The sequence below is a fragment of the Drosophila subpulchrella genome, chromosome X (genome assembly GCF_014743375.2).
Source record: "Drosophila subpulchrella strain 33 F10 #4 breed RU33 chromosome X, RU_Dsub_v1.1 Primary Assembly, whole genome shotgun sequence".
Taxonomy (NCBI): Eukaryota; Metazoa; Arthropoda; class Insecta; order Diptera; family Drosophilidae; genus Drosophila; species Drosophila subpulchrella.
In genome coordinates, this window is record NC_050613.1 from 15432305 (window position 1) to 15457116 (window position 24812).

Here is a 24812-nt window from a genome sequence, read left to right on the forward strand (position 1 = left end):
TGCAGTGCTGCCGCCGCAGCCGCTGGGAATTTAACCCTTTACTCCCCGAAAACCCCCCACCCACACCCTTTACCCCCTTTACCCCTTTTTCCAACCCCCCACCCCTGGTTTTTGTGTGTGCCAGGCAGTGGATTACTCAATTAATTTAATTATGCGCTGTCAATCATTTCGTTGCCTTGGCCAAGGAACTTACTTACATTCTCTGTGACTGTGTCTGCCTACCGGTGCCACGCCCACTCCTAGCCGCCTCCTTAACCCCCCGCGGCCGACGCCCAACGGTCTGGGCAAAAAGTGACTTATTTTCTTGTTGCCACTTAATTTTTGTTGTCCTTAGATTTGCGCCAACGTCTGTGGCCGCTCAGCCACGTCCTTCCGCCCCCCTCCCCTTGTTTAACCCCCCACCCACCAGTACATATTTTTCTTACCCTTTACATCTCAGCGGAAACTGCAGAGAAAGAACTTCAACCTATTATAGGAAATGAGATCCACTAAAATTAAACTGCTTTAAATTTTAAGTTTTTATTTTATGTAAGAGTTTTATTTAAATGCAAATATAATGTACATTATGCTTAGGTTTATTAAAGAAAAAGCGATCTGTTGGAATTTAGGCGAAACTTAAGAAATGTTTTAATAATCACAGTAAAAATAGGAAAAATCAAACTATATAACTAAATATTTAAAAGACGTTAGAAATTGTTCTATTAAATTTAACTTTCATTGTATATAAAATCAAATGGCTAAATAATTTTACTTAAATAAGATTTGTGACACCATAAGATAACAATAATATTAATATGTTCCTTAACTAAAAAGTAGTTTTCGAAAAATGTATAGCCAAAATCTTAAATCTTCATTGCCTAAAGTAATTTTCATCAAGGTTATTATTATCAAATTTTAATAACTTTTACTAATTTCCGCTCAGTGCAGCACTGAGGCACGCGAAAATCTTGATGGATGCCAAGGAGGTTAAGCAGCCCCCTCCACAGATGTTCCACCCCCGCCCCTGAAGTAACCGCGACCGCTTGGAAATAAGAGAAATCATTTGCGTTTTTGCGTTTACGTTAGACGCGGGCTAATCCCCCGGTTCTCCCAGCCCCAAAAGTAAACCCCTTTTTGGGCGCACGTAAGTATATATAGGTAGAATCCATCCTTCCTGATCCCGAGCTGCAGATTCCCATTAGCTTTGTGTTCTCTTCCCGGCAATGTTGACTTTTCCATTTGCCTTGGCAATTGCAGGCACTGTTTTTTCCTCTTTTCCGCTTCTACAGCGGGTTTTCTTTTTCTTACATATATTTTTTTTGGTGTTTTTTGCTTTCTTTGAACCCGTCTTCTGGCGTCTTCTGCGAATATCCTGCGGGCTTTGTTTGCGCCTGTGTTTGTTTGAGCTGCACATGTCTGTGTGCGTGGTGTTTGCTTACATGTGTAAATTACGTTTCAATCTTGTGATTACTTTTTTCCACATTTAATTATTTTAATTACGGCCCAGTGCACACAAGCAGCTTCCGCCGCTTCGTTTTCGCCACCGAAAACCCTCTTTCCAGTAACTAGTTCAAAGAACCCGTTTGGCGGTACCCCTCCTTTTTTACTTAGCTCAACTTGAGACTCAGGAAATTAGGTGTGCAGAACTTAAAACCCTAAACTAGTGATGAAAAATTACTGATTCTATTACAATGTTTTTTCTTTCAGTCCATCTATCCATATCTTCATGCTGCTTTTCGATGTATCCTGACAGTGCTTTTCGGCTTGAAAATATTAATACATTTAAAACAAAATATTTAACATATTCAAAATAAAAAGACTTGCGCTACAAAACAACTCAAAACTGTTAGTTAATTAAATCGATGTATCCTGACAAGCTTTTCGGCTTGAAAATATTAATACATTTTAAACAAAATATTAAACATATAACAAATAAAAAACTCAAAACTGTTGGTTAATTAAATCGAAGGGAAAGAATAATATGTGATATAACTTAAAGCTGTCAAAATTGACAATTTTTAAGTAGAAGTAGTCTAAAATCTTATCGTTTCAAAAGGAAAGGCAGTCTCTTGCATTTTTTTAAAGTCGATGGATTACATCCAAATTAATAAGAACAACTTTTGTTTTGAAATTTTGTTAACTTGTTAACTTAAAAATGTATCTAATTTTTTTCACTTTTTTCCATATTAAAATAAAACTATCATAAATTTTAGCTATTGTTAATCTAAAGTTAATTTACAAAATTAAAAAAAACGTATCAACAATTTTAGGTATTGTGAATATTAGCCAATTTACTATATAAAAATAAAAAATAAATTACAATATAAAAATGTAAAAAATATATAAGTAAAAAAAAATGCTTACAGAAAAAAAACGCCCAAACAATATAAGATAATATTTTGTAAATTTAAAAATGTATCTATTTTTTCACTTTTGTCCATATTAAAAATAAAACTATCATTTATTTTAGCTATTGTCAATCTAAAGTTAATTTACAACATTAAAAAAACGTATCAACCATTTTAAGTCTTGTGAATCCAAGCCAAAAATAACAAATAAATTACAATATAAAAATGTAAAAAAATATAAAAGTAAAAAAATAATGCTTACAGAAAAAAGAAAACCAAACAATATTAAAGATAAATAGTTATAAAATCCCTCCGAATTCCTGTGAGAAATCATCTATTAATTAGTCTTGTTTGTTGACTTTAAAGAATCTTAATCACTGAACTGCAAAAAAAAACACATTCGCGCACTCAAACAGCCAGCTGTGGATACCGACTTGCAGCGATGATTGATGAACGGTGATTGATGGTTCTCGATTCTGCATTCGATCGGCGAGCGGTTGCGACCTGAATCACCGGCTGGGGAAATGCGTCAGGTGTGCTAATTGGTTTCCCAGCTTTGGATCTGTATTTTCAACTTGGATCTCGAACTGCTGGTGAATTCCGGCATCTGGATCCGAATCTTTCTGGCGATCTTCGTTGGGCGACGGACTGCCTGAATGTTGCGGAGGAAATCCCTGCACTTGAGTCGTCGTCGACGGGATAAAGTCATTTGTGGGCTGCTGCCGACGTCGCTGCTCCGCGAAGGACATAGCCGCCCCGTGTTTTCCTGGACGATGTTTTTTTTTTTTCGGAGAAAGGGGGGTGGCGACGACCTTCAGTGCGCCGACTCACAGACTGTTATACTGTGATACGCATACCCCCGTTTGGGGGTTGGGAATACGAAAATTTCACTTCGGCTTTTACTCCGAAAAACGGCAAACGACTGCGGCGACTGCGACGTCGACTGCAATTTTCAGTGCGTTCGAAAGTTCGACAACTTTGGAAAACTGTCAGTTGGCAGCGAACTTAGAACAGGTAGAGACGCACGTTCCGCCTGGAAAATCGGTACAAAACGGAACAGGCTAGGAAAGGAACACACACACACACACAAATCCCCGAAAACTCCCCTTCAATATTGTATTTGTGTATATTGGGGGGTATAGGAAAAGCCGAAGGTTCTACTGTTTGTTGTTCTTGTTGGCGCTGTGTGGGGTTCGGAAAATGTGCGTCGACGTCGACAGCGACTGAAAAACGGCGACTGAAACGGCGACGATGTAAAATTTTATTACCCCAAACGCATCGAGCAGTCGGGTTTTGGACGTCCGGACTTCACCGCCGCCTCGCTGCGACGCCAGACTTTTATTGCAGCTGCCATATAGAGTGGGTACAATTCCATGGTCAGGCCCGGAGATCCCAAAAAAAAAACAAAAAAAAAAAAACTTTCTGAAGACGGACACAAACTTTTTCCAGAGTGCGGCATAAAAGTGCAAAAGTTTTTGTTCGCAGCGCCCACAAACTAAAAGCAAAACTTCGCCGCCGCGCAAAAAAAACCCCCTCTAAAAAAAAAAAAAAAGAAAACAAAAAGTAAACCCAGTGCAATGCAATGCAGGCAAAAACCCAGAAATATAATAAACAAATACTGAAAAGTGCGTGGTCTATTTAAAATCGAGCATACGCCCCGTTGGCCGGCTTAAGTTTAACGCAAACTCTAAACATTCGACGATATCACCGCCGTCGCGTTGACAAAAAGTGAGTTGAGTGTTTGTTTGTTTATTTTTTTTTTGTAACTGTTTACCCAGTTTTAGTTTGGCTTCTCTTTTTTTTTGTATTGGTGATATAAAATCCCATATTAATACGGAGTGTTTGTGTGGATTAATAAATCGCAACATCAGCATAATCAGCAAGCAGCCACATCATTATCGCCAAAAATAAACAAAAAAACAAACAGAGGCCTTGAAAGAATGGCTCGCAAAAAAGTGCAGAGTGCTTAAATAACAACAAATCGAAAACGAAATCCATATTCAAATCGCTAAGACAACCAAATCGAAAACAAAATCGAAACAGAAACAGAATTCAGCAAATAGGTAAAGTTCACATATAAGTATTTGAATCTTGTAATATACCCAATAGATCTTGCAATTTTTTGTATCGAACTGAAAAATGACAGTCTTTATATATGAATACATATATATTGTATGTGCTATATACCATGCTGATCCTCACCCAGACCCGCCCCCAGCCCCTGTGAAGGCAAAAAATTTTCAAATTAAAAACATATATATTTAGAAAACCAACAAGAACGAGAAAAACAAGCAAATGAGTTAAACAAAAAAAGGAAAACAAATAAAAATAGAATAAAAGTATAAGAAATTCAATGCAACAAGAATAATCACATTGAGAATTTGACAAACAAAATTGAAAATTGAGCTAACTGATATCGTTAATCATTTTATTCCACACATTTAGATGGTTCAGAGCTCGAATTTATCCATTAAATGAGGATAATCTTTTTTCAATATATTTAGGTGATTTAGAACAATGAAGAAGTGCAGCGGTGGGTTTCTGTGGCTTAGAATCTGTTTACAATCGTTTTATACTAAATTTAGGACCATGTTTTTATAAATATGCGTTGAAATGGCCGCAATTAAGGATAATCTTTACCTTAGGTATCGAACAAATATTTTTCACAGTCTTTTAATAACATAATTTATGGTTTATGGCACCATTAAAAAAGCACAAACAATCAAACCATACAAAAGTAGTTTATTTTTCTGAAACAATCTTTATAAAGATGAGATACATTAACATTAGGTTTTCAATAATCCCTCTTTAAAATCAAGCATTTTAAAACGTGTATATAAAATCATCGCATAGTTGTTTTGCATGTTGGTCTTATGTTTCTAAATTAACAAAAACACTTTTAATCAAGTTGAATACTTTTTTAAGCTAGTAAGACATTTGTAATTGACTATTATAAACTAGTTTTCAATTTAAACTTTGTATATCCTCTATCAGGATTCTTGATATCTTCAACTGATATCTGAGAACTAGGCAATCGTCTTACAAGTTGTATTACTATGTAGTTGTGTTAAATGGACACACGATATTGGTTTCCATTTGCTAAAGTCCCAAAGAATTTGTTTGCATAAAACTTGTTTGTTTAGGTACCTTAAGTTCGGTTCCAGGACAAACTTCCGATAACATTCTTTTGTATATATTATAAGGTAGCTGGGTTTCGATTTTGTTTAGTCTGGAGGGCAAACGCGATAGCAGAGGCTAATTAGCTTGGATTTTAGCTGTTGAAGCTACCAAACGATAATGATGATGTTGCAAAAGGTTGAATATCCACATAAACAACTCCGCTCCCAACAAACATTAGCTTACATTTCGTTTGAATTTTCATCTGATCAGCGGAGCTGAAGAGCCGGAAAAGCCGCAAGAGCTGGGAGAGTTGGAAAAGCTGCATAGCCCCCGGGAAAATGGCGCTTTCCAAGCGGCCCCTCACAAAGGACACGCCCCTGTCCGAAAGCAATGGCAACCACACCAATGGCAATGATCACGAGACCTCCATCAAGCGGCGCAAGCGTTGCAGTCGCGACGAGGACTCCAATCTGAACATCAATAACAACAATAATAATAATAATAATAATACGAATAACAATAATAATAATAATAGCAATAACAACAACTTGCCACAGAAGAAACGCAAACAGGGCGGTCCCATTGCCGATAGTCCGGACAGTCCCACCTGCCCATCCTTGCCCGCTCCCCTGGCCAAAAGCAACACGGATGCGGACCAGGACGATGAGACCCTCATCCGGGAGACCCAGGCCGCACTGAAAAGCCTCTCCGGCAGTTGGCCCGACTCCCGGGGCAATCTGTATCGGCTGCAGGAACAGGACGAGAATCCACCGCCCTTCCAGAATCTCTTCGAGGAGAAGCAAAAGTATGAGGCCATCAGCAATCCTTGCCATGCCATCCAGGCCAGCTCAACAAATCCAAATCCCACGCTCTTCTCACGTTTCCACAGACAAAAGGAGAACGACCAGGCGCGCCTGAATGCCAGTGTTTTGGAGGGACGTGGCAAGATCAAGGACCAGGATACGGATGTGGATGCCGATGGCGATGCAGAACTGGAGGATACCTCGTCATCGGCCCTGGGACAAGGGGTCTATGCCCAGGCGGCGTCGGCCTTCAAGCCACCGATTGATATTATCAAACGGAATTATGTGGCCGCCGCTCATGCCCATTATAGTGCCTATAATGCGGCCGCTGCAGCGGAATCAGCAGCGGGATTGGCCTATTATGGTTATGCCGCTGCCGCCGCCGCCAGTCAACAGCAACAGCAACACCAGCAGCAGCAGCAGCAACAACAGCAACATCTCAGTACCGCCTTCGATATTGCCAGCCAGCTGGGCGAGAAGCCGCGTCCAAAGGAACCCATGGCCGATGGCAAACAGTACACGATCCTCCAGCCGGCGGGAATCGGTAGTCGGGCGGCATCTGTGATGCAGGATATTGCATCGCGTGAGGGCGTTGTGGGCGTACCGCTCGTGGCCACGCCCCCTTCGACAGCGGCGGGCAGTCCAGTGGCAGCGCTACCAGCGGCCGGACCTTCGACTCCTTCGACACCGGCGCCCAGCTATTCGCCGGGTAGCCAGAATCGCGGTAAGTGGTCAAAAATAGTAAGCCATACAAAACAAAGAACAAATCCAAAGAGATATAGAGTGATTTCCCCCGGTTGTTGACTGTGACACAGCTTCGCTGTGACTCTGCTGTGAATCGCTGGAAAAAATCCGTAAACGAATCCTGTTAAACTGTACTGTGACGTGAGTTGGCCATACAAGTGCTGTGATCTAGCCGGAAAACGAAGAAACACTGATGTGAACAGAACTGTATTTTGGTGTTAGTAGTGCTTTGCAGCTAGTGTGAACAGGGCCTTAAAGCAGTGTTGTAAATAGCACAATGATTCATAAACAAATAGTTTTGTAAATGCTTCGATCAGTGTTATAAGCAGTACTGTGATTTGCTATTAAAAGTATAAAAAATATATAACAGTGTTGAAAACTTTACTGTGATTCAGCGAAAAACAGTGTGGTAAGCGGCATTGTCATTCTGCAAGCAAAAACTACCAAGATCTATTTAGAAAAGTTCTGTAAACATTACTATGTCATTAATATAAACAGTTCTGTAAACAGCAATGTAAACGGAATGTTCTTAAATCACTTGTGAGCCAATTAATGGATGCAGTACAGTCCAGAGCAGTGTTGGGCAGCTAGATAGCCTGCGGTTCGTTGCGGTTTGTTTGGGTTTCCGTTTTCGGTTCGACTGAACGATCGGCTGATGTGCGAGACTTCTTGTTGCATTGAGTTTACCACTTCAATTGGCAAAATCAGAACAAAGCCCCCTGTCCCCACCGCCCCCCAAAACCCACCGACTAACCACTTCCCCCCATTTAAGAGAGACAGAGACAGAAAGAGAGAGATTGAGATGTGAGTAAATGATTCTTCTGATGACTGATGTGTGTATGATCATTTTCCCAAAAAAAGAAAAATACTAAACACAGAGAGAGACACTCAATTTGCCTGCTTAATAGGCAACATTATGACGATTATTATACCGCTGGCTTTTGTTGCTATTATTATTATTATTTGCACAGAACCCCTGCTCCTTAACCCCACATATCTAAAAATAAAACCCTTTTTGCAGCTCATTCAGCAGCCAAAAAGACATTAAGCGATTTTGTCGTTATGAAAATGGGATCGCTGAGGATGGGAATGAGATGGTATGGGGTGGGGGGGCCCTGTATTTTTGGTTGGAATCGGAGGCTGGAGTTGGGGCTTCGAGCGCACAACAACTAATGGCTTGTAAACCCTTTATGCCACACACAACTCTGAGGCACATGGACAGACATCTTTTGGTTGAGTGCCTGAGCCTTGAGCTTTGCCATCTACTAATTTCGCAGTACAATTTCCACAATTTCCACAGACGTTATGACGATGACGATGAAAAGGGTTGGGCGGGGTAAGTGGGTGTGGCATGATTAGATATAAAGCATTATGAGCACGTTTTCCTTCAAGAACCACTTTTGCATATTTATTTTGTCATTATGTTTTGGCATTAATATGCTTAGCCCGCAGCAGCTTCATCCTGCGCGTGTATGTCCTTGGTATTCATATAATTTGAATGACTTTTTAAATAGTTGACGGAAGCCTTAGACTCTAAAACTCGCTGCGTATACGTAATAAGTCATTAGCGTGCGGCAGGCCTTATTGTTATTGTTTTAGCCTCTTTGCTAATGTGGCTTATTAGGCTTAACCCTTTAGAATTTGTGTGTTTTGTGTGTGTGTGTGTCTGGTTTCTAGACTGCTCTCAATCTTTAGTTTTCCCTCTGTACTTTATTTTCCTTTTTTTTTTTTTTGTTTCACCACACACACGCACTCGGGAAAATTTTCTAATGCACAAACACTTTTAGACCCCAGCCCCTTGGCTTTATTTTAATTAAATTCTAATTAGAGACGAGAGTCGGTCCTTTTACCTTTACATGCTTCCACGGCAGCTGCAGTTTGACATTTCGCCCGGCCACGTAATAGACAAAAACAGGAGTAAAATATTTCGAAAAATATTTCATTAACCAAGCCAGGCCCCCCCATATCACGCACAACATACATCAGAATATCAGAATAACAGGGGGCTTGGCATTTTATCTTCGAGGAGTTGCGCTTAGAAAGCGACCAAGTTTTTTGGGTCTGGTCTGGTTTGGTTGGGTTTGATTTTTGAAGCTGTCTCGAAACCCCTTCCCGAATTCCCCTTCGGCTGACTGTCATGTGTGCGTGAGCTTTTTAAAGTAAATAATGCAAAGCTGTTTTCCATCAAATTTTAATTAATTATTTAGGGTAAAAGAATTCGTGTTGCCTGCTGCTGTTGATGATGATGCTACTGCCGCTGCTTCCTCTATCGTATTGCTGTTTTTATAAGGTTCTTTTTTCCGGGGGGGGGGTTCCACGTCAACTTGTCTCTCGCTGTCGCCTGCCATATAATTAATTAGAAAATATTCACCCACGCACTCATTCCATCCCGTCTAATTCTGGCATATACCTTCGCTCTTCGTCGTTGAATTTAAGTTTTTACTGTTAATTGGTTAATTGTAGATGGCGCCAAATGCCCCACGCCGCATTGTATGGGCCAAGGACATGTTACCGGATTGTATTCGCACCATCGCAGGTACCCATCTATGAAGATTGCTTGAAGTGTGTCCTCCTCTCATGCGAATCAAAATACTGTCTTTCTCCCTCTCCACATGTATGTTTCGATCTGGCAAATATTGGGAACTTGACAGTTTGTCGGGTTGTCCGAAGCGCGATAAAGTCACCACAGAATGTAAGTTTCCCCAAGAATACAAAAAAAAAAAGAAACACTTCCGTTTCGCATGCCCATGTATGCCTAGTAGTCGCTCTATCTCTGTCTGTCACTCTTTCTCCGACTCTCTGTCTTTGTCTCTCTCTAACTGTCAATCTGTCTCCTGTTCTTTTCTCCTTGTCTCCGCCTTTGTATCTCTTAGCGAAGTCTTAAGTGTGAATGTTCGATGTGTCTGTGCGGCCTAACTTTCAGATTCTCTTTAACTTCTGTCTAAAAACTATACCTTAAAATATATTTTAGAATCTTCTTTAACTATAACTCTCTTCAGTTAACCAAAACTTGTGTTGTTTTACACACATATATTGTAGAATCGTACTTTGTTAAATTATTATTTGTTTTCTTTCTTTACATATAACCTCAAATTGCTTATAATGGGATTTTATAACGATCTTTATAAAAGTGTTTTACATATATTTCATATTTTCTGTTATTTCTTTATAATGTAAAACATCTTCTTCAGGCGGTAGCAATCTTCCCGAGAATTTATAAATTATATCACATTATGTTCTTCTTTAAATGTTTGTTTTATAAAAAATGGTATGGTTTGGTATAATATCTGTTGATATCGCCCTTCTCCCTTGCATGATCTTAGAAGGATCTAGAGTTTGACTACAGTGATAGAGAACTGAATTCTGTTGTAAAATTGCATGTAGTTTGGCATTAGCTACTGAGGTGGATTGGCTGTACCAGATCTTTCTCTCTGAATCGAGAGTGTTTATGATACGACCTGATAGAGGATCTCCTTCTGGCTCTCTCTCTCTCTTTCTCTGTCTTTCTCTCTATCTGTCTGTCTCCTTCTCTGTCCCTGTCTGTGGAATGCCTTGTTGTTGTAGTCGTGATCTCGCTGATCCTGTGAAATTGATAACTCCCCATGCACTTGCAGTGCTGGCTTTGCACGAGCAGATCCTGAAATGCCCCACGCCCGGTTGCAACGGTCGTGGCCACGTGCAGCCGCATCGCAGCGTGCACCGCAGCCTCTCCGGCTGTCCGCGGGCCGTAAGGCGTTCCGGCGGAACCAGTCGCCGTCCGGCAGCAGCACCACTAGCATCAACAGCAGGTGAACCACTCTAGCCACTCCGGCCATTCGAGCTCTTAAGATCCAATTGTTCTCAGATTGTGTGTGAAAGAGAATATACCACCCCCCCCCCCCCATTTGAATCTCACTTTTACTTTCTTCCGATATGATCTAATCGCATCTGTATAACGCCCTTTTCTCTGTTCTATCGCTCCATGTCTTGCTCGGCTCTTTCTCGCCCCCTTTAGCCGATTTGGATAAACATGAGAAGGAACTGCATCCGCTGGACAAACTGAAGCTGGCCTCCAATCACTATCTGAACAATAACAACAGCAACTGCATCAACAATAACAGCACGAAATCTCTGAGCGGCGCCCCAACGATGCCGATTATCAAATCGGAATACAGTCCTGTAGCCAGTATCAAATCGGAGTATAATAAGAGCCCCATGCACTCGTATCTCTCGGGGGATGCGGCCACGCCCGCCCCCTCTGCCCCCTCGTCGGCTAGTGCCGCCCAAGCGCCGCGTTCCGGTTCGGCGAGCGGTACAGCGGCCTCGAATGGTGAGAACAACCTGCATGCACCGCATCTGAGTCGCTTTGTGGGTCTCCAGAGTCCGCCGCATCAGCCACATCTCAATCCACATGGCCAGCATCACCAGCAGCAACAGCAACAACAGCAGCAGCAACAGCAGCAGCAGCAGCAGCAGCAACAGCAGCAACAGCAGCAGCAGCAACAGCAGCAGCAACAACAGCAGCAACACACGTTGCACCAGCAGAGGGGACCCTTTATTGAGGGCAATGATGTGCCCGATCCTTCAGCCACCTATCACTCGGAACACCAGCAACAGCAGCAGCAGCAACAGCAACAGCAGCAACAGGCCGATGAGCGACAGCAGCAATATGAGCAAATGCGATATGCCCAGTCACATGTGAGCGTCGGTCCTGGTGGTGAATTAATGGCGCCCAACGGTGGGGAACTATCGCCGGGTACGGCGAGAAGCGCCTATGAAGCGCATCCAGGACATCCGCATCCACACCCCGGACATCCGCATCCACATCCGCCCGTCTCGCTGAGCTCCCTCAGCTCGCCAGCCTTTACGGTGGATGCCGTGACGGCGGTCAGCGGTGCGGGCTTCGAGCGGTACGATCCCAGCGGCGTCTGTTGTCCCAGCAACGGTCAAAGGTCAACGGCGGCCACAGCGGCGACGGCAGCGGGCGCCTCGGCAGCAGCGGCTGCCTATCATTATCTGCCCCAAACCACCGACGAGATGCAGGCCCAACAGCAGAAGTATCTGCAGGAGCAGCAACTCATGCTGGCCAAGGCCGAGCACGAGGAGTTGGCCAACGGAGGTCAGCCCCTATATCCGCGGCCCATGTATCATTATGATCCCACAATGGGCCCACTGCCGCCGGGCTTTTCGGCCATTAATCTCTCGGTCAAAATGGCCGCCGCTCAGGCAGCAGCTGCAGCAGCCGCCTACCAAAATCAGCAGCAGCAGCAGCAACAACAGCAGCAGCAGCAACAGCAACAGCAGCAACACCACCAGCAACAGCAGCAACAACAGCAGCAACAGCAGCAGCACGGCAAGCAGAGCAGCTCGCCCGCCCCCAATGTGGGCGGTGTGCCGGCGGTGGATCTCAGTGGTTCCACCTCGGTGACGAGCAGCAGTCCGCACGGTTTCAATTCGCCAGCCTCGCACAACCAGTATACCGCCCAGCGGATGGGCAACGGCAGTCCGCAGCCAGGAGCCAGTCCGAACATAGCCAGTCCCCAGGTGCCCAGTCCCCAGGGACAGACGCTGGACCTCAGCGTCACCCGTTTGCCCCACAGGTGGGTCATTAGCATATCTTGAACCACTCATGCATGCATTTTAGGTGTCTAAAAGTATGCAACAATGTGTTTTAATCTCACAAGTACAATGGATTCATTAAGAAATAGTGCTGACTTTTAGACACCTATAGTTATGTTTAAATAACATGACTTGAAAACCCCAGTGAACCATGTGTTACTAATCCCCTGACCTGTCTATCCGCAGCATTATTACGAGTCCGCAGTACGGCGCCGATGGCCTGGTGGTGGGTCATGCCCAGGGTTTCGTGAGTGGGGCGACAGGACCCCTGGGTCCAGGCAATGGTGGACCACCACGATCGCCGCAAATGGAACCGGTAGACTTCAGCGGGCCTCCAAGACCCCTGGGCTTCGGCCTGGTGGGGCACATCAGCGGTCCGCGACCCTATAGCCGCGAATCCACGCCGGACAGCGGCGGCTCTCACTATATCGAAACGTATCGGGATCCCAGCGGTAAGTGAAGAAGTCTTTATTTAATTAACTTGATAAACATTTTACAAATGAAGCCTAAAAGTATGCTGTGAAAAATATAAAGAGCCCTTTGTGTATACATACTTTTGTTTTGCGAATATAGTTGCATACTTTTGGGTACTTTCTAAAATATTTCCAAATTTTAAGGGTTTGCTTCCATTTTTTGAAGGATAACACTTCAGAAGTAGCTAAATTGGAAACCTTCTATCTTTTCAGGATACTCACCGCACCCCGGCTATGGGATGGTGGTCCAATCGGACTATCCGCCAGCTGGCTACCACGGCTACGGTCCAGCTGCTTACCAATGCAGTAATCCATACGCCACTGCCGTCGGACCCGGTGGCTATCCCACGCCCGTTTCCGGAGGATACTCGCCCAGTCCGGCCACCTGCTACTCGATGCCACCGCCACAGCACATCCCGCAGCACGACAAGTCCAAGGACGGGTAAGTTTCCCCATAGTCGATTGATATATACTCCCATTCCCAGTGTGGTTAATGATTCATATAATAATTGGACGAAAATTGTCCATCCATCTGTGTTTTGGTTATCGTATCCATCTTGCCATCCATCTCTGTCATAAAAAGACAACACCTGGAGCTTATATAGTGTGCCCTTTATTGGAACTTCTACTACAGACGTTCTGAAAGTTCGCTCATAAAGACCATAAAATATTATATATTATATTATTATTATTATAATTTATCTACCTTTTTGAACTGACTCATTTTGCCGATGATCTTACCATATTCACTTTAAACCTTCAAAATCAAGCACCAAGCTTAAATTGTAACCTAAGTTTTTGAATTGTCAGCTTCTTTAAATTCCCGTGTCTTTATGAATTCAATGCGATAGTTGTCGAAACGAAATGCACTACTTGGCTTGAGCTTTGAGTCCTTCGTGGACTCCTTGGTGGACACTAAAGCCCAGGGTCGAGAGACTTTAATATTTATGATTACGACCGAAAGTGGCCGCAGAGCGGTCGTAAAACCAGCGCCCCAGCCATCTCATGATTAAATGAAACTTTAAAACCGAAAGTTTCAAGTCCAAAGTCTTAGCCGCACGAACAGACACAAAGACATATGGAGGTTTCCTTATCTGAGGACCAGCAGTTGGCCTGTTTTTTTGATCCAGGTTAAGGGTTTTGGGTCACTCACTAATCCGGCGACCCATCCCCTCTTCTTTTTGCCAGATTGACGGGGTGCTCGCGCTCGGACCGCAATCATCTGCAATCGCACTCGCAGGAGCTCAAGTGCCCAACGCCCGGATGCGATGGCTCCGGACACGTGACGGGCAACTACTCCTCACATCGCAGCCTCTCCGGCTGTCCAAGGGCCAACAAGCCCAAGAGCAAGCCACGCGATGGCCAGGACTCAGAACCCCTACGATGTCCAATACCGGGATGCGATGGCTCTGGCCACTCCACCGGCAAGTTCCTCTCCCACAGAAGGTAAGTACCTCTAGGTCTGGGTTGGTTCTAGTCCACAATGGCATATCCCTTTGTTTATTCTTCAGTGCTTCGGGCTGTCCGATTGCCAATCGGAACAAGATGCGCGTCCTGGAAGCCGGCGGCACTGTGGAGCAGCACAAGGCCGCTGTGGCAGCTGCCACGGCCATGAAGTTCGATGGTGAGTTAAGATCTGGGTACATCTATATGTATTTTAAGAGATCTTAAATTAAGATTGATAAGATATAATGATCATTTTGATTAAGTTTGGTATCAGTTCTATCTAGATACGCATAGTATCACTTTGATATGGTCGCCTTGCTTTTTCCTCTCTTCGGAGAGTTACAAACAGTGCTGTCTTGTTCTTACCTCTCTCTTTTTTGATTTGAGAGAATTTTCAAAGAGAGAAAAATGATGCTTAATGAGTGTACCATGCGAATATCAAATTGATCCTCATATGTTTTTCCTTTAAAACGTTCCTTTAAGTTAAAGTAACCTGTATTTCCACCTTTTTCCATCCTTATCTCAACAATCTTCCTTAGCCTGCACCACGGTGGGCAGCCAGGGCATCAAGAAGCCCAAGTTCGATGAGGTCACCATGGTCTATCCCAAGGGCTATACAGGTGAGTGCCCCGATCTCAGACGCTTCATCTCGCTCTCCTTTTCTCTCGCTGTCTCTCTCTTGCGTGTACTTTTCTGTTATGAACTGGGCCCAAGGCTAGTGTATACCATATCCCTCCTAGTTCGAAAAGGGTATTGGGTTATAATGGCCTTGTCATAAAGTTAGCAACACACAAAGAAGAACAATGATAATCGATTGCACAACAAATTGGCCAGAAAATTAAATTTTGATTTCCCTTTATTCAAACTAAAAAATTAAAAAATAAATCTTAAATTTTAAATACCGTATTCTTCTTCTCTGTTGTTGCTCGCTTTTTTGTCTTGAACATTTTCGGTTGGAATTTTGTGTGCGTGTGCTAAAGTCAAACGAAAAATAAAAAGAAAGCATCAAAAGAAATGAAAAACAAAATACAAATATTCAACAAGAAATAACTTTATTTTTGGTTTTGGTTTCGGAAAATGCAACTCAAAAAGAATTTCAAAAACAAGTCTAGCAAATCTTTTCGTTAAGTTTCGAAATCCTTCGAAATCCCCCGACCGCCGACAACACCAAACTCCCCCGAAAACCAACCACTCACTCGAAATATCCTCTGAAAATCCTCCCGATAAACCCGGTACATAACAAGAACCCGATGATATCCAAGAACACACACACCCACAAATGCCTCAGTATGGGCATGTGTGCGTGTGTGTGTGTGTGTGATACGAACAAGAGAAACAAAGCAAAAGCAAAAGCAACAAAGAAGCTGATCAAAAGAGAAAGAAACAATTAAATTCCTAGTTTTAATTCTAATTTAATTCTATGTTTCTTCTTTTCGTTTCGTTTCATGTCGTTTTTGTTGACGTTTTCTTTTAGATTACGCAACGTTTTGTATCGGTGCCGAGTATCTACTGTAAATAGAAAACGAAACCACTGAATCGCAGTCAAAACAGTCCGAATCGAAACTGAAAACTGAAACCACAACCAGCAACCAAAAATAAATGCAATGCAAAAAACCAAATGCTGCTGAATAGAAAACCAAAACAAATACAGTACAGAAACCAAAAAAAAAAAAAAAAAAAAAAAAAAAAAAGTAACCAATTCTATGTGTCTGTATTAAAAACCGAAAGACAGCAATGCGAACAGGCCACAAATTGTCATACCTACAACTCACACTGATCAGAGAATTCAAATATACAAAAAAAAATGTACATACAAAAATTGCCAGGGAGTCTGTCGATCAAGGTAAGCCCGAAGATAAGATGATTAAACCCCACTAAGCCACCAACTAATACCCACTCATTCACAAACACAGCCAAACCATGACACTCATGCACACACTCATACTTTCCTTTTTATAACTCAATTGATTCCAATCAATGCCTTAAAACTGTGATCCAATTAACTATTGTGATCAATCACTATAGTTAGTGGTAAACGATGCAGCATTAATGCCTGTAAGGGATTGTACCGCTGCATCGTATATGACTAGCTTTAGGGATTCATCACATAGGATATATATCCTCCACTGTGAGTGCATTCACACTATTCAAACACACTCACACACGCTACACCAACTCACACTAGTGCCAATTGAGTTGCTAGCACACGCGCACATTGACGAACCGTGGAATGCCAGATCAAAAAGAGAAAAGACATAACATAACATATGATCAATAGATCATAGATCGTAGGACCGTACCATCCGTACCACTAACGAGCCTCTGCATTGCCCTTCTCTTCACTTGGAACAGGCGGCAGCGGTTTGGACATTGTCATGGGCGGCGTGGGGAGCAGTGTCGGCGTGGGACTCGGTCTCACGGGGTCACTCGGCATCGGGGTCACCAGTAGCAGTGGCAGCAGTAACGCCAACAACAGCGGCAGCGGCAGCAGCAGCAACACCAGCGGTACCGAAAAGAATCCATCTGGCGGTGGTCCGCCCGCGGGCGCCAATGGCAGCGATGACCTCAACACCCTGGAGGCCGAGATATCGGAACTTCAGCGGGAGAATGCACGTGTGGAGTCGCAGATGATGAGGCTCAAGTCCGATATCAATGCCATGGAGTCGCAGCTGAGCACCAGCGATCGGGTATGTAGGCTCAGGTTCGTTGACGGCAACAAATTATGAGACCAAGTCCATTTCCCACTAGGCTAAGCGCACGAACTTTGCAGACGATGGTCACACTGAAAGTTTTGCACCTCCCCAAAAAACCCCTACTAGGTCCACCCACCGCCCTTAAAACTTTCGACTCAAACGAGACTTTGAGTGGAGTTCTTTTTACCCCATAGTAGCGCATTTGTTGTTTTTGAGTTTTGGTCTGTCGTCACCTGAGCGAGTTTTGTCTTGGCACTTTTCAAGGACGTCTCTAAAACTCGGCGAAAAAACAATGAACAACAAGTGAAACAAAGTAAAGTAAAGTAAAGTTAAGTAAAGTGAAATAAACTTAGGCTAAAGTTGAATCGAAAACGAGGGCGAGCGAGTGAAAAGTTTTATCAGCCACCGAGGCAGACGTTAAATTTCCTGGGATCTTTGGGGTTTTCCAGGCCTAACAACTAATATTTGCCTGGCACAGAAAAGGAAAGCATAGAGATTGAATATTACTAATTTGAGCAAGGATGCAATAGGGCAAGGTTACAGGGGACCAAGTTCAAGACCCACTGGTAATAGGAATTTTTTCTTTAATTTTCCAAAACAATTAGCTGCCTCTTTTGTATCAACATTTCTTTTGGTGTAATGAATCCACCCGAATTGCAGTGCATTTCACTCCACTCCCTGTTGACGTCAGCCAATCGGTGACGTTGCATCTCCACTGCATCGGGCGGCGAATCAGAATCGGCGGCGTCAGGGGCAGGAGGCACACACACCCCTAAGCCCAACACACTGGCACACTCGCACACTCGCACACCCCCCACCCACGCCCAGCACTCCCTAAAGAGCGAGTGTGCCGGCGTGTGTGTGCGCTGGACATGCGCAGGCCGTGTTGCAGCAACCAACAACGAGGCGCCAACAAATCGCAGGACGCCATTCGATTTGCTCCTAAAAGCTGGGAAATGGGGCGAAAAAGAAAAGAAAGTAAAGAAAATGAAACAGGTCCACAACGGGGCAGCAATAACTGTGCTACAAAGGCTGCGGCAGCCGGCAGCGACGTCGACGCAGCATTAACCTTTGTGTTTTTCGGTGGCGCCCTCAGGACCCCCAAACCCCCAAAAACTCCGAAAAATCCCACTCCCCGTCTCGCTCGCTCTCGCCTGTCTCTGTCTCTTTCTGCCTGCGGTGTTCGTGTTGACTTCGTCCGGGATTCGTCATTTTTTTCTTTTTCCAACTTTCACCCAACCCCATTTCTCTTCTTTTTTTTTCTTCTCCACTCCTGTGTGTGACGGTGCGTTCTTATTGGAATTCCTATACACATATGTGGCACATGAGCAGGGGTTTATGTATCCGGGGAAAACCCCACCCAATCGAGTAAATTGAATACCAATTCGTGACCATCGTCTGGATTTCAACACACTAACCACCGGAGCCACTAACCATATATGTATATTCCCTTTTCATATGGTCTCTTTAGGAGGCTTCTCCACTGAGCGGTCATCAGCAGCAACAGCAGCAGCAGCGTTCCTCGGTGGCTTTGGCCTCGCCCAGCGGTCAATCGCCATTCGCCAGTGTCAGTTCCACCAGTGGCACATCCAGTGGAGCCGTGTCCAGTGGACCCACCACGAATGGCAGCGGGAACGGGAACGGAAACGGGAATAACAACATCAACAGCTCTGCCACCACCGCCAACGATCTGAACCACTCGATCAGCAATCTGGCACCCAGTTCGGGTAGTAATCCCAATCAGCCCATCGATGGTGTGGGCGCACCACCCAATGCCAATCTGAATAACTACTATGAGAGCCTGAGGAACAATGTGATCACACTGCTGGAGCATGTGCGTCTGCCGCCACCGCCACCACCGCCGGGTGGGGCCACGCCCGGTTCTGCGGGTACCTCGGTGGTTCATGGACTGGACAATGTGTGCGGTGGTGCCGGTGGTCAGTTGGTGGGTGGAGAGCACTCGGCGGCGGCCTATTCCACGCTCCTGCCGCCGCCACCACTCCCGTCCTCGGGTGGTGCTCCATCCGCCGGTGGTGGTGCTGGTATGTATGGTGGTGGTGGTGGTGGTGGTGCTGCTGCTGGCGCTGGTCTTCATCAGGGAGCCAGCTCAGGCAACAGCGGTGGCTTGGGATCTGTCGGAGCTGTAGGACCGCCACCAGTGCCGCCACATCATCATCCCTACACGGTGCATCATCCCGTCAGCTATGCACATCCGCACGCCCATCCGCACTCACATCCGCATCCCCACGAGCACTTCGACTCGTATATCTCGAAACTCCAGTCGCTGTGCGTACCACCCGATGTATATGCCCTGCCCGAAGATACGGAACGACCCGTCTACAACTCGGTGAAGCCCACAATGCACCAGGACTATGGCAAACTGATGCCGACACCCATCTAAAAACGCTGAGAATCAAAAGCACAACACTGGTGACCCCAACATTAGAGCCACATCCCGTCCAGGGCTCAAATAACATGTGTAAATACTTAAATGAAAGAGGAGAGATGTAAGAGCTAAGAGGTTAAAACTGGCGTTATCCATAGGCCTGACTTCAAGGCAGACTATACAAGTTACAAGTGGGACAGAGTGTCGGGGTCACCCACCCGAGCATCCTCGATGCCCCATTAGGTTATACATAAAATTAGTTATTAGAAACCTAGCCAGTTGGTCGGGACAATGCTAGTCCATGGCTTATTATTTATAAACGTTCCACGTCCTAGATCCTAGACGCTTTCGTCGTGTGTTGATAGCAACTCTGTAAAAACAAACAAGAATGTAAAACCAAACATAAGTGTGTAATTGGATTATAAGTTACAATTTTTTTTGTCTGTATCAAATACTAAAACTAGAAGTTATAGAAATCATAATATATATTAAAATGGAAAAGCAAACCCCAAGTATATGTTTAAATGTAGGGCATTTGTTTGGTGTTAATGTCTGGTCAATTGTTTGCATACGGAACGCAAGATGTTCGCAACTTCTTAATAGCCCCTCCCCAGTTCCACGTAGTACCCCCTAGCCCATATCCCTCACAGGCTAAGTTTAGTTTAGTGGCAAAGTCAAACACCAAAAGTGGAAAAACGAAGTAAAATACAATATTACATGCAAATATAATCAGTACTATACTTAGTGGATGTAGTCGTACGATATTTTTTTTGTTTTTTTTTTGTGTAACTGTAATATTAAAATGTAATAGTAATATCAAGCGAATATCTAAAACTATAATGGGTAAGTGTGTGAAAGAGAAGTGAGAACTTTGGGTTACGGGGCGGCAATACATACATATAATCGGGAAAATAAAGCACGCGTACATACATATGTGTGTCTGCTTTTCTGTAGGATCGTAAGTTTTAATGTTACCCCTTACGAAAACGTTCAAGAGGCATTAACCAGAACCCAAAAGAAAAATGAAATCGTAAAGATAGATTGAAATTCAGTGCAATACATTCAACCAATTGAAGGCAAAGCGAAAAACAAAAATCGTAATAAACTAATTGTGTAAGCTTAAGTAAACAAAGTAGTTGAACAGAAAGTCACGTTTTTTTTTTGTATCGTCATACGTCTAAACTTAAACTTAACTATAACTAAATAATACAAAAATAAATCGTAGAACGGAGAAGGAAACCCCAAAAACCGCAAGGTAATTTAGACGAATTTTAAAAAATATAAAAACCAAATCGTAAAAGTTTAAAACAAGAAAAATGAGAGGCAAAAAACGGAAGGGCGAAAGAGTATGAAAGTAAATAGCAGGCTTAACAAAAATCATTGTACTAAATGAAGTAATACATTATGATGATTAAAATAATTACACTTAACTAAATATAAATCTAAAATATATATATATAATATAATATTGTATTGTATGACAAGAAAAAAATTCTGTAATTTACAACCGAAAAATATTTTATGTGATCATTGTCTTTTTTTTTAATATTACAAGAAATAAATAATTCGAATACCAAATAAAGGATATACACAATAATGGAATGGTTGTTTTGCTTATATAGTGGAATGGATTTATTATTATAAGTTTAAATAAAAGACCTATTATATATTCAACTTTAGATTTATTTTTAATCCAAGGTCATATATCTTTTATCATTTTTAATTGTTTTGCAAACACTTAGTTACCCAGATACTCATTTTCTGGCCCATGCATTAGCATAAATCAGTGGTAAATTCTTTTTTTTTGGGGGGGGGTATGTGCGGACAGTGGTAATCGAATGAAAAATGCGCAGCAATTTCTTGGCAACGTTTTTAATTTCAATTAGCCACTGGGCACTGACCAAAGGACCTCCTGCTGAAAGTCCGCTAAGCGATGAAGGATGCTGGTCGAGGAGCAGGAGCGGGATCGGGATGGGCTGGCCATGTTCTCCGGTTAGCAGCCACTTGATTTATGTGGCTTCATTAGACATTCCGCACATAGCTGGTGGGCCGAAGGGGGGGGGGGCCAAGTAACCGGGGGTTAAGTGATTGCCGAAAAACTAAAGGCCAAACACAATTAGAAGCAAACCGAACCGAAAAGAGAACTTCAATGAGCGATAAACGAAGGGTTGTGGGGCATTGGGATTTCCCCCCTTTTACCGAGGAATTTTGCTAGTTTTCCAATTGACCAGCATGAAATATTTTTGGTTGCCATTACCACCTCAAGCACTCAGAATACGGGCTGGGAAAAAAAAAAAAAAAAAAAAAAAAGAAACGAAAAATCCAAAAGGGTTCCCTGGGTCCGGTTTTGGTGTTTTGTGTTTGCTCGTGGGAGCCGCAAAAATATTTGCATAGTTACCTTTAATGTGGTTCGGCTCAGGTCGGCTCAGAGTTCACAGTTCACAGTTTGCAGTTCGCAGTCTCGATGCAAAGTTCTTCAAAAACAAACGAACAAAAGTTTTCTTTGCACAAGCACACACATGCACAGCAAACTCGAACATGCTGGCATGTAATTTAAAATGAAAAATTCTATTCTTTTGACGCAATCACAAACACAGACACACAGCATTGATTTCATTTGCATAAATAAGGAAAAACTCGTATGGTGGGGGAAAGTCTGCCCCCGAAGTGGGGAGGGGATTGAGGGCGGGATGTGTGGGCGGGGATGATGGTTAAAAAGGGGGTACGAAGGGCCCTCCCTGTGCCGCTGATAATGTGAACCAAAAGAAACTATTGCCTACTTTCGGGCGCCAAGCGAAAACAGTCATACACTTGCACTGTGGGACAAATCTGCTGGGAATATGTTAGAATATTTAAAATGAAATTTTAGTTTGTTGATAAAGTTATTACAAACAGACATATTAGGTTGCTAAAATATATTGTCACCCTTTTATTTGATATTTGCATTTTTTCCCGAATTGGTTTCATTAAAATCCCAATACATATATTTATTTATCTAAAAACTTGTATTTTACCTTCTTTTATTTTTTGTTTTTCAATTTCTTGGAGCTATAAGGAATTTCTTCTAGATAATAATAATAATAATAATAATAGCTTAGTTTCATTGTGCCACGTACTGTCACTCCCCCAGTCCGCAACAGAAAACCCCTTCCCCAAACCCCTTCCCCAACCCCTTCCCAACCCCTTACCAGACCCCTTCCCAGACCCCTTCCCCAACCCCTTCCCGACCCCTTCCCAACCCCTTCCACCTATGCGTACGCTGGAGGCGGCGGCAGTCAAAAATCGCATAAATTAAAAAACTGCACACACTCACGCACAGACATGCGTTGGATGGGAGGCGGGGTGGTGGGTGGAAGGCAATGGCAACCCTTTGTGCCAATCCCCCCTCCCCCCTTTCGCCCAGCTGTCGCTCACCACCAAGGAAGTAATAAAGTATCTCGAAAGTAACTTATTAACCATGCTGACAACGCTGCCGACGAAGCTCCTGGAGCTCCAGACACACAGCCAGTGCCAGGATACCAGGACATCAGGATGTGTCTGTGGAACACACGCACACACTCACATGCCTCCGGTGAGGGTGGGGGGGTAGTGGGGGGTGAACTTGGGAATGGGCCACGGGTAGTCATGTTTCATGTTTGCTAATTGCAAGTCGATTTTTCATTTCGCATTTCTCTCCAGAGTGTCGTAGTGGACCTGGGACCTCAACCTGAAGCCAAAACCTGAATCCCCAACCGCACCGGAGGTCCAAAAAATACACCGAGCAAAAGATTGAATGATCTTTCTTGTGAATATTATTGTAGTTTGTTTCTTGATATGATCTTAAATTTTATTTAATTACAATTATTGATGTAATTTTGCATAGTAAATGAAAAAAGTTGGATATTAAACATAAATATGTTTGTGCTCTTATTTATAATATTATATTAAATTGCATATAAGTACAATTACATGTATACCTCTGTATAGGAATTCGAAAAAATGAGAGATTCATAATCTGATCTTAAAAGTATATAGTTACAATCAAAAATGTTCCTTGTAAAGGAATTCTTAGAAAATAGGCAGTATTTCTTAAAGTAACTTAAGCTATTTTAGATTTGAATACGATTTGTTATTAGAACCTAATAATATAATCCTAAACTGTACAAGAAGAAAAAAACAGTATTTCTTGATGTTGCTTAATCTGTTTCTGTTAGCAAGGAGAATTTGAATATGACTTTTGATGTCAGTAATTATGGAAATACAATTTAAAAGGGATATTTATAATATTAAAACGAATCAAATAATACACCATTCCTGATACTAGAATAGAGTTATTTAAATCATCCAAATTATTTTCTTTTAGTGCCTTAAAGGAGCTGGACAAGGAACTGATTGAGTCTGTGGAAATTGTTGAGGTTTCCGCTGACCCACTCAACGCCGCATCCGCATCATCCCGGAAGGGACTCACGCAAAAGGGCAAAAATATTTAATTTAAAGCAGCATAAAAACAAAGACGACGACATTGGGGATGGGGGCGTGCCCAGCAAATGGTTAATTTAATTACAAATTCTTTGCTTTCTTTTGCATTCGTATTAAATTTTTATGGGGTCCTGACATCAGCTTCCTGTTGGTTAAGTATGTGTGTGTGTGCGTACACATGTGGTGGTGGGAGTGCGTGTGTGTGTGTGTTTGCAAGGCACCTGCTGTCATTGCCGTCTTTGCAACATTTTGGCCGCTTAAATACCCAAGAGACTTGAGAGAAAGCATCCACACACCCACATATATATACACTCAGCTAAATCACCCACCCCTCACACACATACACCCATACATGGACACGCTGATTGTCCTTTCAATGAAAAATAGCGCTCATTAATGTTGCTCATTAGCAGGACCACGGATCCTGCTCCTTGACTTCGCCCTGCCGATGACATTCCCTTACGCGTCCAAAGACCTTACCACCCCCCTTGGCCATTCAGCAAGTGTCAACTGGCAAATGATTTGCCATTATTTACTAATAAAACTCATCGAGTTTCGGGCCCTCTGCTAATCGAATGTGTGTGCTCAGCACCACCCAACCACTTTGGCAATCCCCCCAACCACTCGTAGACCAAGTGTGAGGAGGAGCAAGATGTCCTGGGCAGGCAAAGGACTCTTAATTCGAAGCGACTCACACGTTTACGCTAGCAAATGACCTCAATCAACGCGGTCATCAGAAAAGTAGGGGTGAATTGGTATACTTT

General features: G+C 43.2%; 1 protein-coding gene across 11 annotated transcripts; it reads left to right on the top strand.

Moving 5' to 3' along the window:
- The first annotated feature begins 3333 nt into the window (after positions 1–3333).
- On the top strand, positions 3334–21187 carry LOC119557293 (alpha-protein kinase 1). Of its 11 annotated transcripts, none has more exons than XM_037869995.1 (13): positions 3334–4055; positions 5718–6974; positions 9458–9530; positions 9646–9686; positions 10609–10782; positions 10989–12573; positions 12779–13044; positions 13279–13507; positions 14254–14511; positions 14577–14689; positions 15051–15131; positions 16864–17198; positions 18676–21187. In XM_037869995.1, exons 2-13 carry the CDS (start codon positions 5786–5788, stop codon positions 19603–19605), a joined length of 5274 nt encoding a protein of 1757 aa, XP_037725923.1. In that variant the 5' UTR covers positions 3334–4055; positions 5718–5785; the 3' UTR covers positions 19606–21187. The 11 variants fall into 11 exon arrangements, with proteins under 11 accessions (XP_037725923.1, XP_037725917.1, XP_037725916.1 ...); XM_037869985.1 differs by lacking the exon at positions 10609–10782 and having other exon boundaries at positions 3336–4055; positions 5718–6252; positions 6337–6974; XM_037869989.1 differs by lacking the exon at positions 10609–10782 and having other exon boundaries at positions 16864–17212; positions 18676–18831.
- Positions 21188–24812: the final 3625 nt, after the last annotated feature.